Source organism: Caretta caretta, chromosome 17 (assembly GCF_965140235.1).
Source record: "Caretta caretta isolate rCarCar2 chromosome 17, rCarCar1.hap1, whole genome shotgun sequence".
Taxonomy (NCBI): Eukaryota; Metazoa; Chordata; order Testudines; family Cheloniidae; genus Caretta; species Caretta caretta.
Genome location: NC_134222.1, coordinates 14,327,102 through 14,345,698, shown reverse-complemented (window position 1 = coordinate 14,345,698; position 18,597 = coordinate 14,327,102). Strand labels below are relative to the sequence as shown.

General features: G+C 40.0%; 1 protein-coding gene across 8 annotated transcripts in view; it reads left to right on the top strand.

The window, feature by feature from the left end:
• AUTS2 (activator of transcription and developmental regulator AUTS2) overlaps nt 1–18,597 on the top strand; it is a 986,895-nt gene that overhangs the window by 938,623 nt on the left and 29,675 nt on the right. For all 8 annotated transcript variants that reach the window (XM_048823809.2, XM_048823812.2, XM_048823810.2 and 5 more), the window contains one exon: nt 17,289–17,766. In XM_048823809.2, the coding sequence (XP_048679766.2) occupies nt 17,289–17,766 (478 nt within the window). The remainder of the gene's footprint in view (nt 1–17,288; nt 17,767–18,597) is intronic.

Below are 18,597 nucleotides of genomic sequence, written 5' to 3'. Positions count from 1 at the left end.
CACAGAGAATCCATGAAATTGTTCAAATGTGTTTATGTGATTTCTTTCTTCAAACTGAAAGTTACTAAGAAGAAACCTGAAATCTTAAAAATGATGATTGAAATATCTGAAATTCTGGTGCAACAGCCAGGAATCTGTAGTAAATGTTGCAAATGAATTTCCATTATAAACCCAGTTTTTGGTGACTTCTGCTAAAATATCCCTTCAGTTTGAAAGCATTGGTAGTCAGTTTCTCCAAAGTACCATTCAAACTGCTACTGACATCCACCTTGTTAATCTATTTTGGAAAATCAAAAATTGGCCACCAATCCATCATTACAAATAAGGTCTTGAGCCTGTGCAAAGACTTATGCATGTGAGTAATTTTAGGCATATGACTAGTGCTGTTGATTTCAATGGGACTACTCACATGAATGAAATTAAATAGGCCCTTAAGCCTTTGCAGGATTAGGGCGTATAAAGTTGGTAGGTTGTCACTGCTATGAAGATTATGACATGAGAGGAAAATATGCAAGAGGATCTCACCAGTCACGTTTCACTATTCAGCATTCCTGAAGTTACCAAACCATCTCCCGCTAATGTAACAGGAGAGAGCATTATTTCTGAATCAGATCTGTAGGACTAAAAAGCCTATAAATGAAAGTCTGACCTATATTAACTTACCTAACCATCTAACCTACGTTACAAGAATAAGGGGACAGCCCATGAAATTTAAAGGCAACAAATTTAAAGTCGATAAAAGGAAATAATTACACAATGTGTAATTAACCCACGGATCTTATTACCATAAGATATTGTTAAGGTAAAGAGCTGGAGAGTTCAAAACATATTAGGCATTTATATGAATAAAAATATGTTATCCACAGTTATGTAAGAGAGAGATCACTCTCACAGATCATGATATAAGCCAACCACTAACTGACAAATGCAGTAGGAAAGTCCCTCAGATGCATGTTATCGCCTAATTTTTCATGACTGGGGTGTTTACATCCTTCTGTGAAGGATCTGATACTGCCCTGTACTGACTGGACTTGATGGAGTCCCATTGGTGTGATGCACTACTGGCCAATTCCGCCATCAGATCCTGGAATAGTTATTTGTCGTTCCTGTTTTCTCATCCAGTGGACGATGTATTTTACTGAGTTAACACGCCTAGAATGTGATGCATTTTTTAGACAGAATATACATTGAAACTCTTAATTAATTAATTAATTAATTAATTTAAAGGAAGCACTTCTGATTAATGGAGTGGCTTGTTTATTCATATGGAGAGCCTTGCCTCCAACAGCAGTGAAACCAGCTCTCAAAGCATAGAACTGCCCAGGATTATCACGAAAATTCTTGTTTTCCATTAATAGCATCATAAGGAATTAGAAACCTATTTTGTTATGGATTCTCAATGACAGTTGCAGCACAAATTCATTACCACACATACTGTATATTCCACATGACAGCTGAGCAAACTTATGAAATAACCATTGAGGATGATTATATTGGGTATGAGGATTAGCACAGCAGGCAGCCATGTTGGCACAGGGCAGGGTTTGGGCCAAAGGATAAATATACATTCTTTGATTACTGTTATTAATGGGAGGCAGCTAGACTTCCAAGCAAAGACAAGGCTCACTGGCCACCTGTGAGCTAATCACATGGATTTGCCTCATTCTGTGTTTCAGCTCACTTGGAACCTGTAATCTAATTCACAAAGAGAGATGAGAAGAGTAAGCAATTCATTTTCTGCCTCACATTGATGTGCTTTTAAACTTTTAATCCTTTAAAAATCACAGTTCTGTTCAAACTGGAGAAAGCACAGTATGCAAGTCTTGTGTCTTTAAGTGCACCATTGACGGGCTACTAATTAGCCTCAGTAAGGGGCTACAAAAGCTACATCAAAGTGAGGAGCAGATGACATATTCAAACAGTATACTAGAGCATATATAGATTAAAGATTTAAGCTGGTAAGGAAAACACTTACCCTTTGGATTGGAAAAAGGACCTCCAGTAGGCAATATTGTCTCCATATTCAGGCCTTATATTCCATTGGTAGTGCCCCTTTCAACACACAAGGTGGTCGCTTTCCATAGAAATGTCAGATCCAGCCAATTGATCCACCTTATTATATTTATAGCAGAAATAAAAATGTGGGTGATCATACTTGAAACTGGTCTGGATTGCATGTCTTTTACCTTGGGAATGTACACAGGATTTATTGGTTTATTTTTAGCCAAGTATTGAACTCACATTAATCAGAAGATGATTACTTTTCCTAAAGGCCCCATGATAATTCATGCTGATGTATTTTATGAAGTCTTTGTATGTGTATTTCTATTGGAATAAGGTTACTCTGCCAGACAGCTAGAAGCTGTCATTACTGTACCACTCTGCTACTTTAATTAACATAAAGCCCATGAACGACTAGAAACAAGTAAGTTGTACAATTTAGGGATGATTCTCTGTCATGCTACGGTCCCTTTACACAACTCTGGCATACATGCTATGCTTTGGCTGTGCTCTTCTTCCTCCATATGGAGGCTTGGGATGAAGAGCTTAAGTTAGAGCATACCTGAGAACTACATCATCCAGTTTAAAGGTGTCGTTAATCTCCCCTGAACCTGCTATTGGATCACTCCCAAAACATTAGATCGAGAAACAAAAACTAACTCAAAAAGACAAGGAGTACTTGTGGCAGCTTAGAGACTAACCAATTTATTTGAGCGTAAGCTTTCGTGAGCTACAGCTCACTTCATCGGATGCATACTGTGGAAAGTGAGCTGTAGCTCACGAAAACTTATGCTCAAATAAATTGGTTAGTCTCTAAGGTGCCACAAGTACTCCTTTTTTTTTTGCGAACACAGACTAACACGGCTGTTACTCTTAAAAACTAACTCAGATAGTGGTCAGTGAAATGTTAACCTACTCCGTGCAGCAGAGGAATATGATATTAAAGAGGGCACGCATGTCTAAAAGTGATATCCATGGTATTATATGGGTACCCAAATTCCATGCTTTATATTGTAAACTGATCACCTAAAGGGGTCAGGAAGGAATTTTCCCCTATTGTATGGCATTGTTTGTTTGGGTAGGCACATTGTGGTTTTTTATTCCTGCATCACAAGCATCAAGTACCTAGCCACTGCTGGACTAGGTGAATCAAAGGTCTTGTCCCGTGTGCTAGGTCCTGTTCTATTATACTTGTATGTATTTCCCCACCTTAGGTTTCGTAAGGCTAATTCAGCTCATTCCAATAACATTTGCTTTATTATATAGAATTTGTTATGCCATAATGCACTCTTCGCTATACTGGAGGTTGCTGTAATAGGAGCCTTGATCCTCCTCTGAGGTCTATGAAACGAGAGCCAGCCTACGGCGCAGCCTCCCTGATTGTGATTAACGTTTATACAGATGGACATGCACAAAGTGGAAACTCTCTGTGCTCCCGTCATCTCCCTGCCTCAATGTTTGAAAATTAATTTGACTAAAACAAATAGTCAGGTTCCCCTCAATTTGTTTGTACCGTTTCAGTGACAGAGGACAGCCGCAAGCCTGGATGTCGCCCGTCAGTGCCAATAATTGGAACAAACCAGACAGTGCTCAATAGATTTAAAGAACAGGGGAGTAGGGAGAGAGGTGCAAGGAAAGGAGATGTCTAGGTGGAGCAAATCCTTGTAGTTTATACTTGGTGCTCCTTCCGATGGAGAATGACAGTGAAAGACCATAGGACAGCACAGGGCCCTCAGAAACACAGGTGTACCTCCCACTGAATTATATGGAAGTTCTTTGGGTAACCTCATGGCAAATCCTGTAGGATTTTATAAAAAATGAGATCCTTTCAACAGATGTTTTTGAATAAGTCTATGGAATTTCCTAGAACATTATGTCCCTGCTATATTTCCTATAGGGTGGGTTGTTTTGTTTGTTTGTTTTTTAAGCTATAGAAAGGAACTTATTTTCTGCTACATTTTATAGGGTTTTTTTATTATTATTATTTCTGTAGAATCTTACTTGCTTAATCTCTTTTAAATGCTATGAATGTTCCCCTAAGGACAGAATTTGGCCTATGAGGACATTTTTTACATGCTGAAAGAAGCTTTAAATGACAATATCAGTGATCTTGAAATAAAGAAACAGACAAAAACAAGGGGGACATATATCTGATTTCAGTAGAGCCACATGTTTTACACTTTCTGAGGATTTTCTATACAAGAAACTTGGCAAAGGGGAAATTAAGACTGCAGGCACGTCAGTCATTTGCATCCCTATTGCCTTTCAGTTATAATAGAGTTTTTAAAAAATACACTTAAATGTTACCAGGCTTTCACTTGGAGAAGTGGAGGAAGTTGATGTTCTGGATTACTGGAGCTCCAGAGAAATCTTGCGAGCCAGAGAAAACATGCATATAACTTATAGGCCTCAACTTACCACCAGCACATAGTTCTTTAAAAGGATGCTGTTAAGTAGCTTCACAACCCAAATTGAGACAGTTTAAAAAGGGGATAGGGATGGAAGGCTGGAGACAGGGTTGGTTTACACACCTAATACAATTAGATATACTTGTGTGAGGTCTAGCCCTGTTCCCTTTTCTCACATGAATAGCCCCATTCAATTCACAGGTTTAGCTCCCCCCCCCCCCCCCCCCGATTAGGTGAACAAGTTTCTGCCCATGAACTCCTGAATTTACGTGGAAAGAGTTTTATTGTCATTTCAGACATCTCCTCTGCAATGTTGGAAGCTTAAGCAGATTAGTATTAAGCTAGTGCATGATTACACCTCACAGTGATGCTGATCAGTGGAGTTTCACTGTGCAAACCCAGTGTAACTTCCTGTACAAAGCAAGCCACTGAAATTGTGGTAATTACTGTTTGATATTTTACAGTTAATTTCATAGAGGTGGTGATAGCCAGAGAAGAAAAGCAGTTTTAAAACTATGGTTTTGTATTGACACTGTCTTTAAAAATTGCTCTGAAACCCTTCACTGTAAGACCTAGGGGAGAAAATTCTTGGCGCTACAGAACAAATTCACAAAGGAAACACAGTGTTATGTGGCTAGTGAGTTATGGCTATGACACCTCTCTAGGGGAATAAATGTGTTATTCTTCCGTATAAACATATCACACAGCTCTTTTTGTCCTCAGTATATTAAACTGAGCTGCCATGCTAAATTCGATCAATGTTCATAAGGTGATACTTTTCAAGCTGCTTTTGAAAGCCAGTTTTTATTCAAGCTCATTCAAGTAATCCTGTCACATCCAAGCTGGGTGAGCTAATGTCATGAGCATTTTATGTAGCTGTGTGGCTGAAGCAAATCAATGGGCAAGGAAGGGGAGATAAAACCAATCTATTTTTCATCTCAGCGAAAGTTACTTGTATGTTAAGGTTAGCTGGAACCTTTTGAAAATGGGACATAAAAATCCAGCCTTATCATGGTGTCTGTTTCTGTTTCTTCTTCTTCTTTTTCCCTTTTTTTTTTTTTTTTTTTACTATCTAGTATTCAGTGTTTCCATTGATTTATTTTTATTCAGTATTTAAAAAAAAAACAAAAAAACCCAAAACCCCTCCCTTCACACTTCTCCTTAGTGGTAATTGCAGTAGGTAAGCAGTATTATGCTATGTATAAGTATTGTATATATGTTATGAGAGGGAGCATCCTATCCCGAGCAAACAAAACTCAGTGTTACATGTATTGGAATTAATAGGCTGAGGGCCTCACAGTGCAAGTGTTAACTACTCTCAGAGAGAAGGAAGGAGGGTCTTATTGTTACAGCATTGGCCTGGGACTCAGGAGAGCCAGGTTCTGTTCCCAGCTGTGTTACAGACTCCTTGTTCTCTGATTACAGCTGGTTCTGGTTTTTTAGGGTATCCAATTTGGGACACCTTGGACCTGATTTTCAGAGGTGCTGAGCACCTGCATCTCCCACTGACTCATTATAAGGTATTGGTTTTCAGTGCTTCTGAAAATCAGCCCCAAGAGGTCTCAGATTAGGCAGTTGCACAGTGAGGCACCAGATTCAGACACTACTTTTGAAAATGTTGACCTTAGTCTTTCCGTGCTTCACTTCCCCTCCATCAAATGGGATAAATGCTCCTTTACTTCACAGAGACTTTCTGAGAAATGGGCTTTTTCATTACATGCATTTAATGCATGAAAGGAATTCAGAGCTTCTATGTTGATGAGGGGTTACTAGAAAAGCCTCCAAACAAATAAATACAGTGGTCCTGTTAAAGTCAATGGGACTACTAACAGTGGTATAAGTTATGCTCAATATGTGTTATCAGGCCCTAAAGTGCATGGATGCCTTATAATAAAGATGAGGTACTCTTAGAGACTGAGGTGTCAAAAGAAGAGGAGCAACTTGCTAAGTTAAAAAGCAATAAGTCACCTGGTCCAGATGGTCCGCCAAAGAGTTCTGAAGACACTCAAGTATGAAGTGACTGAGGCACTAACAAAATGTGCAACCTCTCACTAAAACACTCACTGTTCAGAGAAGTGGGGGGCAGCAAATGTTGTAGCTCTGTTTAAAAAAGGCTTTAGGGGTGATTGAGGAAATTTTAGGCCAGTAAGCCTTATGTCAGAATGTGGCAAATGGTTAAAGTCATATTTAAAAACAGAATATAAAAAATCTGGAAGATCATGATGGGGTCTAACCAGCATGGTTTTTGCAAAGAAAAAATGTGTCTCACTAGTCTCTTGGAATTCTTTGAACATGTCAATAAAATAGTGGATAGAGGAGAACCAGTTGACAAGGCCCCACACAAGAGGCTTTTAAAGAAGCTATGGGATGAAAGGCAAAGTCATCATGGGGTGAAAGGCAAAGTATTTTCATTGATCAAAAACTGGCTAGGAGACAAAGAACAAAGAGTAAGATTAAATGGCAGTTTTCACCATGGCAAAAAGTTGACAGTGGGGGTCCTCAAGATTCAGACCATGTCCTATGTCATTGGGTTTTTTTTAAGTGGCGGGGGCGGGGGAGAGGTCAGTAGTGAGGTTGAAAAATTTACAGATGGCACAAAGTTATTTAGGTTAGTGAGGATCATAGAGGGGTATGAAGAACTTTAGAGAAACCTAAACAAGATAGGTGAATGGGCGACAAGATGGCAAATTTCAGAGTAGTAGCCGTGTTAGTCTGTATTCGCAAAAAGAAAAGGAGTACTAGTGGCACCTTAGAGACTAACCAATTTATTTGAGCATAAGCTTTCGTGAGCTGCAGCTCACTTCATCGGCTGCATTCAGTGGAAAATATAGCAAGGAGATTTATATACACACAGAACATGAAAAAATGAGTGTTATCATACACACTGTAAGGAGAGTGATCACTTAAGATGAGCTATTAACGGGGGGGGGTAGGAGGGGGAGAAAACCTTTTGTAGTGATAATCAAGGTGGGCCATTTCCAGCAGTTACGAGGAGCGGTGGGGGGGTGGGGAGGGAAATAAACATGGGAAAATAGTTTTACTTTGTGTAAAGATGGCAAATGACATTCAAGTTGATAAATGCAAAAAATGTACATGGACGGGGAAAAAAGAACTACTCATAGATTTTATGGGGTTCTAAATTAACGGTATAAAGAAAGGGATCTGGGTATCATAGTTGACAGTTCAATGAAGACCTTTGCTCAGGGTGCCGCTGAAATAAAAAAATAAGCTAGAAGTTAGGATGCATAACGAATGGGATGGTGAATAATAAAGAGAATATTAAAATGCCTTTTTATAAATCAGTGCCGTAGCCTCATGTGGATAATGTGTGTAGTACTGGTCACCCCATCTCTAAAAGGATATTACTGAACGTAAGGGGGGGGTCAAGAAGAGCAACAAGAAAGATCAAGGGCCTGGAAAAGCTTTCATATGAAGAGAGATTGAAAAGTTTGGGATTGTTCACTTTAAGGAGGGGATGAATAAATGGGGATATAATATAAGTATATAAAATGGTTACTGGTCTAGAGAAGGGAGATAGAACCACTTCTGTTTTCCCTGTCTCAGAACAAGACATATAATTCAATTAAAAGTTGGAAAATACCAACCTGATAAAAGGAAATATTTTTTCACACAGCGCCACAGAAAGCTACTGAGGCCAAGAACTCAGCAAGATTGGAAAAGGGATTGGATATTTATATGATTATCAAGAATATACAGTGTTATAATTAACACTGACAAAAACTTTGCTGAAGGGATATTAAACCTTATGCTTCAGGGCTTAAAGCAATCTCTAATATGAGGGGCAGATTACCCCACATCTGTTTATTGTGTACACATTCCTTTGAAGCATCTGGTGCTTGCCACTTCTCAGATATAGGATACTGAACTAGATGGCTGTTGAGTCTGCTCCAGTCTGGCAATTCTTGTGTTTCTATTTTGCTAAATATGCTGTACAAATGGTGTGGTTTGAGGGGACCCATATCTCTTTAACTTACATGTTAAATGAAACAAGGAGAGAAAGGAGACCCTTAGTACTCAAACAGTTTATTAACATTGAATGTTAATTTGCCTTCCTTTTCTTCCCACGTGGCAAGTTTGTCATCCCATTTGAGAAAAGTTTCTTTTAACAAACAGTCTCTGGCTCTTAGCTAGCTATTGGATGCTTAACAGAGTTGCAAAGTTAATTATCAGAGTTGTGGCCGTGTTCGTATGTATCCACAAAAACAACGAGGAGTCCTGTAGCACCTTAAAGACTAACAGATTTGTTTGGCCATAAACGGTAAAAAAACAAACAAAAAAAACCAAACCCCACTTCTTCAGATGTTGCATCTGAACAAGTGATTTTTTACCCATGAAAGCTTATGTCCAAATAAATCTGTTAGTCTTTAAGGTGCCACCGGACTCCTCGTTGTTTTTAAAATTAATTATTTAATTTACAGCTTCTTAGTTGGATAGGTTAGAAAATCAAGAGGTGTGTCTGTTAGAAATTAACCTTTTTGCTGTGGTTATTTGTTTCTAGAGGCGGTTGGAGCAGGACTGAGTTATCATGGTGTAGTTTTCTCTTCAGGGATTGCATGTATGTACTGTACAGTATTTTCCATTTGACAAGATTTTTGCGATAGAAGGAAATTTAGATGTTATGCACGTCACCTCTACTCTGAAAAGCTATGACCCTGTGTTAAGTAAAGAGGCTTTTTAAAAGAAAATAATCTAACATCAAGGGCTTTCAGTATTATATTCCTGGTAATTTAGGTGGCACATTTATGATGTGTCTTCTGTTTAATGACTGGATTAACTAAATTGTTTCACGTGAAATATTGGAGCGTTCTGCATTCTCAGATCAAGGCTAGAAGCAGCTCAATGACTGAAGGAGTGTCAACAAGTTGTTCAATTTCACTAAGTGGTTCTTTTCATTGATCTTCAGCTTTATTGTTTACAATTAAATCCATTTCAATGCAAAAGATAAACATTTTAACAGGCAATAGCAAGGTCTTTTGTACCAGATGACATTCTTCTCTCTTTGATAATTGAGTACAAATTGCGTCACAAGGCTTGCTATTCCCTTGTACAAATACTTGCGTAATACGGACTAATTGGTGTCAGCAGATGACAGAGCTGCAAGTTTTTTCTATTTTCTAATTTGTTTTTAATTTGCATAATCAATTTTATTACGGTCCTTGGGACTCAGGATGAAAGATGGTTATGTGCTGAAAACAAAAAATTCTGTTTAAGGTGTACTTTATCCAGTACAATTGATGAGTGACTCTGAGGCCATTGTTCTGTATGATAGGTGAGATACCTAACAGGATGTCCTTTGTCCTTTCCAATAATAATTTCTGTGACTATCTTATTTATCCAAATGTTTGATTAAGCAATGTATAATCAGATTTTCAATCTGAATAACTGTTGCAACATAGAATCATAGAATATCAGGGTTGAAAGGGACCTCAGGAGGTCACCTAGTCCAACTCCCTGCTCAGACATATATGCCTATATCTCAAGGCTAATCCTCAGCTGGTGTAAATTGTCACAGCTAGACATAATAGAGCAATTTACACCAGCTATGACAATTTATACCAGCTGAGGATCTGTCCTCTCTAGAGCTGGGTGAATAATTGATTTTTTGGTTTGCAGGCAGTTTCAGAAAAAAACAGGTCAATCTGAAACCAAACATTTTTGGCAAATTGAAAAATTCTGCAAAAAAAATTGTTTTGGGTCAAACAAAATGTTTTGTTTTCTATCTGGGCATTTTTAAAAAGGAAGCAAAAGAAACTGCCAGAAGTGGAGGAGAGGCCACTGCCACCCTTTAGCCCAGTGGACTCACATGGAAAATAGGAGAACTGGTTTCAGTCCCCCCCTCTCTGTGATGCAGAGCAGGGATTTGAACGTGAGTGTCTCATCTTGCCGGTAAGTGCCCCTATCCATTGGGCTATGGGATATTCTGAGGGAGGTATTGCTCAATCTCTTCTGTTAAAGCTGTTCTATTGTGTGTGAGTAATTAAACAGTCTTTGGAGCATGGATTTGAACTTGGGTCTCCAACCTCTCAGGTGAGTCCCCCTGACCACCAGGTTGTAGAGTCCTTCTCACTCTCTTGCCCAATGACTATTCGAGTATTTTAGACAAAATGAAACAGCTTCAACAGGAGAAATGGAGACACATACAACCCAGACCACCATCTAGCCACCAGGCCGTAGCACTCTCCTGCAGATGGGAGACCCAACCTGAAATCTCTTCTCCACATCAGACACAAGGGAATTGAACCAAGGTCTCTCACAGCCCAGGCGAGTGCCCTCATTACTGGGTAAAAGATTATAAACCTCAGCTCATCTGGCTGTTTTATGAATGATATCTAAGGCCTTTGCGAATGCAGGCTAAAAAAAATAAAATAAAATTGTTTTTGTCTGAAACTAATCTGTGAATTCATGCCAAATTTGTGAATCTTTTTGAGTCAGCCGAAACTGCAATTTTCTGCAAATAAACTATCCATGTGAAAAAAATTAATCTCGCTCTATGTCAAAGCTGAAGGAAAACAGAACAATAAAAAACAATAAAATGAGTTGTATATTTTCGAGTGGCCAGCTCTTTATCCTGTCTTAGAAGATTTTACAGTAAGATGCCTGTGACACCAAAGAGAATAGCTTATATTATCAGAGAAAGAAAAGAAAATGAATACTAATTCAAAATAGAAAAATGCTATGGAAATGTGAGTGAGGTTGCCTTGGGAGGCATGTTTGATCTCAAAGATGGGTATAACAGTTCTACTTCCTCTGTTACTGTGCTCTGTGATACTAGAGCTTTTGGGGCTTAGTCCAAAGCCTGGAATGAATGGAAAGACTCATTATTGACTTTTAATCAGTCCCATAAGGACTTCTTCGCATGAAGCCCAAGAATGTGATGGAGCTAGTTATGGATCTCTCTGTTTCTGAAGCCGCAGATTTTCCAGAACTAGTCCTATTATAAATTAGAGTAACCAAAGAATTGCTCTAATCTATGCCATCTGAGGACTGGAGGATCTTTGCCGCATCAATGACATGCCTTTCACTGGTCTCAACATGCTCTCTGTGCTACCGGAGAAGTTCAGTAGGAGCAAATTGTATATCTACAAAGAGCTTCCCCTACAAAGTGAACTCTAAGGTGGCCAGTTATGTCCAGGTTCCAACTCCCTCGTACTGCCTGAGTTGTACGAAGGAGCCAGATTACAGAAGAGGACCTGGGCCCATATTTCCATGTTTTCTTCTATGGAGATTAGGAAGACTGACAAAGTGATTTCGGGAGGATGCCACATACATACTGTATTCATTGTACAAACCTTGGTGCTTTAATTAACATGTGTTTGTGGGCATTGTGTCGTTCTTTTGTATGCACATAGATATTTACAAGATATATTATGGATACTGATAGATATAAAAGGGATAAATACATATGCACACATATATTACATATTACAGATACACACATGAAAACACAAGTGTGTGTATTTTTATATATATATAATATCATAAACTCATAAATACAGAGTGTCAGTATTTCACATGCAACTCTGTGTTTGTATTACAAGTCTTCATTTCTCGAGGGGTGTTTCGCTGATAGAGTGATAATCATGTTCTAACAGCCAGGCCTATTTCTCTGGTGTTATTGAGATGACAGAGTAATAATCATGTAGACACAGCAAACTTATTTGGTAACTTCATTTGGATTAATTTGGGATCTGTGTCCTGTACCTTGAGAAATCACAATATTCTCTGCTTCAAGTGAAAAGTGGTGACATTAGAGAAATGGAAGGACAGTGTGAGAGAGAATCGAATGCAGATTCCATGTGCATGCCATTTGTCTGTAAGCTTAGCAAATGATTTTTTCCAATACTCAAAGAATCATCAGCACTTTCTTTTATTCTTCTTTTGATAAAACTCTCATAGCTGATTGGCACAACATCACGACAATAATGAAAGGAAATCTTATATCACCATATCAGAGACATAATTATTATTTTTGTAATTTACTGATTCAGCAAGCTGACTTTCCCCAAAACTGTCTAATGAGGGTGCTTTTTTAAAAAAAAAAAAATGGGACACCCCTGATTCTTTAATTTGCGTGGATGGAAAGAAACTCCTTTGTGGTCTAAAGAAGAAAAGAAAGCTGTGTATTGAGTGGCCAATGTCATGAAGAAATAAAGGGCTCTCTCCTTCCAGTTTCCAGTGGCTAGTGAATTAAATATTCAGAAATAATTATATGTGTAAAAAGTCTTAGAAAATTAAGGGAAAATGTGTATCTATGACCTTGAAATGCTGCTGCAGAAGATTTAAAACTCTCCACAAAAATCATAAAATAGATCGCATTGCTGTGGGATTTGAACTCTCTAAACGGATACTGTGTACTACAGTGTTCTTGCTGGACTATATACATTAATTATTGGTTGTGCAAAGATACATTTATTAGGAACATTGACACAAGAAAAACTCCTGGACCTTTGATACCATTTTGTGATAGATGTATAGTTGTATAGTATAGATGTAATGGTTTGAGAGAAAGAGCAGGTTCAATGTTTGACATCTCCCAAATAAAATAAATTGAGAGCAACTAAATGTTATGTCTTCTAAGCTATTAACTAATGCACATGGGAATGGTACTTAAGGGGCTGCACATTGAAGATATACATACCAATGTGGAAAAAATACACAGGGGACACCACGACTTATAATGTCTTTTCTCCAGGGGAGGAGTAGGTATTGTATAAGGAATTTCACTTCACAGCAGAGGGCTGTGCTGAATAAATTTTGTGCACCCAAGAGACACTAAAAATATCAGATAAGAAGGTTAAATGAAGGGCTCCGAGAGCAAGGTATTTCCCCTGGAATTGAAGGTGTCACCTCTGCTGTGTTTTCAGACCACCACTGTATTCACCTAGTAGGCAGTTTCTAATGATAAAACAAATCCCTCAAAGCCACAATTGGCATGCCTTCTCACTAAAACTCTAACTAATAATTAAGCTCTTTGGGGACTGGGGACACGTACCATGTCATCCTAAGCAATCTGTTGCTTATTTTTTTCTCTTTCCATGCTTGGGACCTGTCTTAACAAACGTGATGATCTTATTCTGTTTAACTTTTAATAGTGTTTGATCAAACAAAACTGATCCAAAGAATTAATGCAAACTGAGTTTCAGTTATTGATAACCTACAATTTAATTGCTTTGAGCTACACCTTGGGCACACGTCACAGTCATTACTTTTTATTCTTATAAAGTCCCAGTACTGCTGTATTTTTCTGATCCAGATTCCCTGGATCTCTTATTACAAATAGCAAAGTTCCCTGTTGGTCAGCTCCAGGGACAACAAAAGTTTAAATGCATCAGTATCAACCAGCTCAAGTCACAATTCCCCCTGAGACAACGGCTTTCTCCATTTCCTGTCTGTACAGTTTCCAGTACCCTCCTAGCTTACTCCACCAAACTGCTTGCCACTCTGCTGATCTAGCAAATTGCTCAGTGCCACTGACGTACAGATTCCTTCCTGGGACACCTTTGTCTATGCTCTCTTTATTAAATTAAAGACTGATGATATCATTATGATATACATTATAAGGGCCACTCCAATATGGCAGCACTTAGAGGAAAAGGTCATTGCTACGCCACCTGAGCTTTCTGAACATCTGCACAAAAAGGAGCCATAACTGAGTTTGGCTTCACTGATGGGCATGAGGAAAGGGAGGCGGGGTCTTTCGGGGTTGGAAGGAGCTCTTTTCACTTGCTGAACAGGTACAGCAAGGAATGCCTCTTCCCAAACTCCCTCAGAGCCAGAAATAATAAGCAAAATGTCTGTAGGCGCAGTTGCTGCTCCATTGTGCTTCCCTCAGTTCCACAGCAAAGGCCACAAGAGACATACATTTGAGCCCACAGAGTATGAACATATCAATAGTATTCCCCCACCCCCATCCGTTCAAAAATCATGAATCTGGTCCGCAAAATGATGGGATTGGCTAAAAAAAAATCATAAGATTTAAAAAGAAATAAATAAATGTAGGGGCTTTTTAAAATTGTCTTCTGGTTTCTGAGCCTTTAGGATGCACTCGCGTCACGATTTCAGACTTTTCTCCCTAACCATGAAAGCTAGAAACTTATTCTTTTTGTTTGAATGGAGGGTCAGATTCTCTTTCAATCTCATGAAATCAACAGCTCGGGCTTTAAAAAAAAAAACACACCAATCCCATAAAACAAATATGGAATCACAAGAAAATTGAGTTTGCTGGCCATAGTAGACTTTATGCTTTGACTTTGTTTGAAGACTTTGTTTTCCATTACTTTTATTCGCATCCCTTCTTCAAGAAGTTAGAAACATAGCTATGAACAATTTCTCCTTCAATATACTGTATAACGTGTTATCATTTATGTATTCGGTTGTATTTTCCCCACCTAAAAACTGGGAAAAGGGTAAGGAAACGGTTTCCTCACTAGGAAGTATCTAGAACCTCAAGTACACTTTGAACGGTATATTCATCCTGAGCCCTAGGGGCTTTTCAATAGTTTTGCCTAAATTTCTTTTTCACGGTATTGGTGGTTGTCGAAGACATAGCAGGCCCAATTACTAAGCCCCAATTGGCTGCAGTGAGAATTGCATGGGCTCAGCACTTCTGAAAATCAAGCTCCCAGTGTGCAAGTGCAATAATTTTCCTTTAGAATCTCCCTCCAACCTTTTTATCACACTTGGATTAAATACACCTCCTTAAAAATTAAGGGTAGTATGATACCTTTCAGGTGAGAGATTGTTGTTGAGAAGTGATGAGCATAGGCTCCGCGATACTAAATGTATGATAATAAGTCACTGATATGAATGGGACATGCCAATTTAAAAAAATCACATTGTGCTCTCTTATCTTCTGTAGCTATTATTGTGACAAGTAGCTCCTAAATAACTGTCACTGAAGGAGGTCACAAGCAAAAATCTTTTTCGTTTCCCCCACTATTTGATAGCACTCTGTGAATAGTTGGTTTCATTTTTTTCTCCTGTATAATCAGTCAGGCCAGGATCTTGCAAATACTTCTGCACATTTCATTTTATGCATAAGCAGCGTTGCCAACTCTCACAAATGTATCCTGAATTTTTCCTAAACTGCAACTCCTGGGGTCATGGGATTATATGAATTTCTCAGTTTCATTTAAAAAAAACAATGTTTCCAGCCCTCATGGCTGCAGAGAGAAGCTTGAAAATATGAACCTCAAATGTTTGAAAATGAGAAGGCATATAACTCCCCCTCCTCCCAAAATGTATTATTAAAAAAATAATTTTCTTTAAGCCAGTTTGATGATTTGGGGGGGCTAGCTCATGATTGCTAAGCTCTTGGGCTTAGCAATACCACATATGAGTCGCCCTATTAAATTCAATGAGACTACTCATGTGTAGCTCTAAGCAGGTGCATAAGCGTTTGCTGGATCATGAATGTGGTCAATTTCTGCTGTTTATTATTCGTATTTTCATAGCGCCAGGGAGCCCTAGTCATGTACCTAGCATCCCATTGTGCTAGATACTGTGCAGATCTTTTGAGAAATAAAGGTGGCAGGGGGAAGATACTTTGGTACAGATCTATTAATGGTAAAAAGTGACTTTAAAACCACAAATATCAGGAACAGGTGTACTACAGGAAATTACTTTTAACTCATAGAATCATAGAATATCAGGGTTGGAAGGGACCCCAGAAGGTCATCTAGTCCAACCCCCTGCTCGAAGCAGGACCAATTCCCAGTTAAATCATCCCAGCCAGGGCTTTGTCAAGCCTGACCTTAAAAACCTCTAAGGAAGGAGATTCTACTACCTCCCTAGGTAACGCATTCCAGTGTTTCACCACCCTCTTAGTGAAAAAGTTTTTCCTAATATCCAATCTAAACCTCCCCCACTGCAACTTGAGACCATTACTCCTCGTTCTGTCATCTGCTACCATTGAGAACAGTCTAGAGCCATCCTCTTTGGAACCCCCTTTCAGGTAGTTGAAAGCAGCTATCAAATCCCCCCTCATTCTTCTCTTCTGCAGGCTAAACAATCCCAGCTCCCTCAGCCTCTCCTCATAAGTCATGTGTTCCAGACCCCTAATCATTTTTGTTGCCCTTCGCTGGACTCTCTCCAATTTATCCACATCCTTCTTGTAGTGTGGGGCCCAAAACTGGACATAGTACTCCAGATGAGGCCTCACCAATGTTGAATAGAGGGGAACGATCACGTCCCTCGATCTGCTCGCTATGCCCCTACTTATACATCCCAAAATGCCATTGGCCTTCTTGGCAACAAGGGCACACTGCTGACTCATATCCAGCTTCTCGTCCACTGTCACCCCTAGGTCCTTTTCCGCAGAACTGCTGCCTAGCCATTCGGTCCCTAGTCTGTAGCGGTGCATTGGGTTCTTCCATCCTAAGTGCAGGACCCTACACTTATCCTTATTGAACCTCATCAGATTTCTTTTGGCCCAATCCTCCAATCTGTCTAGGTCCTTCTGTATCCTATCCCTCCCCTCCAGCGTATCTACCACTCCTCCCAGTTTAGTATCATCCACAAATTTGCTGAGAGTGCAATCCACACCATCCTCCAGATCATTTATGAAGATATTGAACAAAACCGGCCCCAGGACCGACCCTTGGGGCACTCCACTTGATACCGGCTGCCAACTAGACATGGAGCCATTGATCACTACCCGTTGAGCCCGACAATCTAGCCAGCTTTCTACCTACCTTATAGTCATTTTTGGAAGTTGACTGCATTTCAAGTTGACGTTATCCCTGTAAAAGTCTACTATGAGAAAATACTGAAACTGCCTAGAATGTAATGGGTTCACATGTTTTTTCTCACTTCTTTGCATGCGTAGACATTTTGTCTTTCTTTCTCTCGGCGTTGCAGGTAAAGAATTAGGTGTCAGCACGCTAGCTGAAAATGACAACCAAGATGCTAGGGGGCCGGCTGTCCCGAAAATATCAGGCTTAGAAAGGAGTCAAGAGAAGAGCCAGGACAGCAATAAAGAACCAATACTCGAGCCTGTGGTGCCTAAAGACGCTTGTCCTCAGGTTTCTCAGACTTTGGCCCAACATCTTTTGGAGCCACAGCCTGAAGCACCTTCCCCAAGCCCTGTACTGGTTCAGCGTACAGAGGCTCCTGCCCAGCCACCACAGCCTCAAGCCTCACAGCCGCTGCAAGGCTCAGAAGAAGCCCAGCGTCCACCTGCACCTCAGCCTCAAGTGCAACGTCCACCCAGGCCACAGTCCCCTCTGCAATCTGTCCATCAAAACCTGCCGCTGGTGCAGCCTCACCCTTCCTCACAGAGTCTCTCTCAGCCTTTATCAGCGTATAACAGCAGCAGCCTAAGCCTCAACAGTTTAAGGTAGGCAAACTGTTATTTATTATGGCAAACAATAAAGGAAAGCCTATTAAAATGTGGCGAAGATGCCCAAATTGTTAGCTGAATATGCACATAGGAGGACATGCTTTTCAGGGCTCGTCTGCCTGGGACATTTAGGAAAGTTCAGAGGAATTAACTAAAGGTGCATAGTTCAAGCACATTAAACCCTTCAGAAGTAAAGCAGCCTTAGCTTGCTTTGGCTCAGCAGTTCTCAAACTTCACTGCACCGTATCCCCCTTCTGACAACAAAAATTACTACCTGGCCCCAGGGCGGGGGACTGAAGCCTGAGCCGCACCAGCCAGGGCTGAAGCCCTTGGGCATTGGCTTCAGCCCCGGGCAATGGGGCTCAGACATCAGCTTCAAGTCCAGGCCCAGCAAGTCTAACGCCAGCCCTGGTGCCCCTGTTAAAAAGGGGTGGTGACTCACTTTGGTTTGAGAACCGCTGTTAGCTTAATCTCCTTTGCTGCTTTGGGGTGAAGACCTTACGACAAAGGAGGAGCTGCTACACTGGCCCTGTATATCTATCTTAAGTACTTACAAGACCCCCATTAGTGTAATTTCTGAGCATCTCACAGTCTTTAATGTGTTTATCCTCACAACACCCCTGGGAGGTATTATCCCATTTTTACAGCTGGGCAGCTGAGGCACTGCGAGGCCAAGTGACTTGCCCAGGTCACACGGGAAGTCTGTGGTGGGGCAGTGACTTGACCCCAGGTCTCCCCAGTTCTAAGTTAGTGCCCTAACCACTGGATCCTCCTCCATCTATCCAAGCTGGGATTCCCCTACGCAGGAGCCAGTTAAACTAGCTTTTT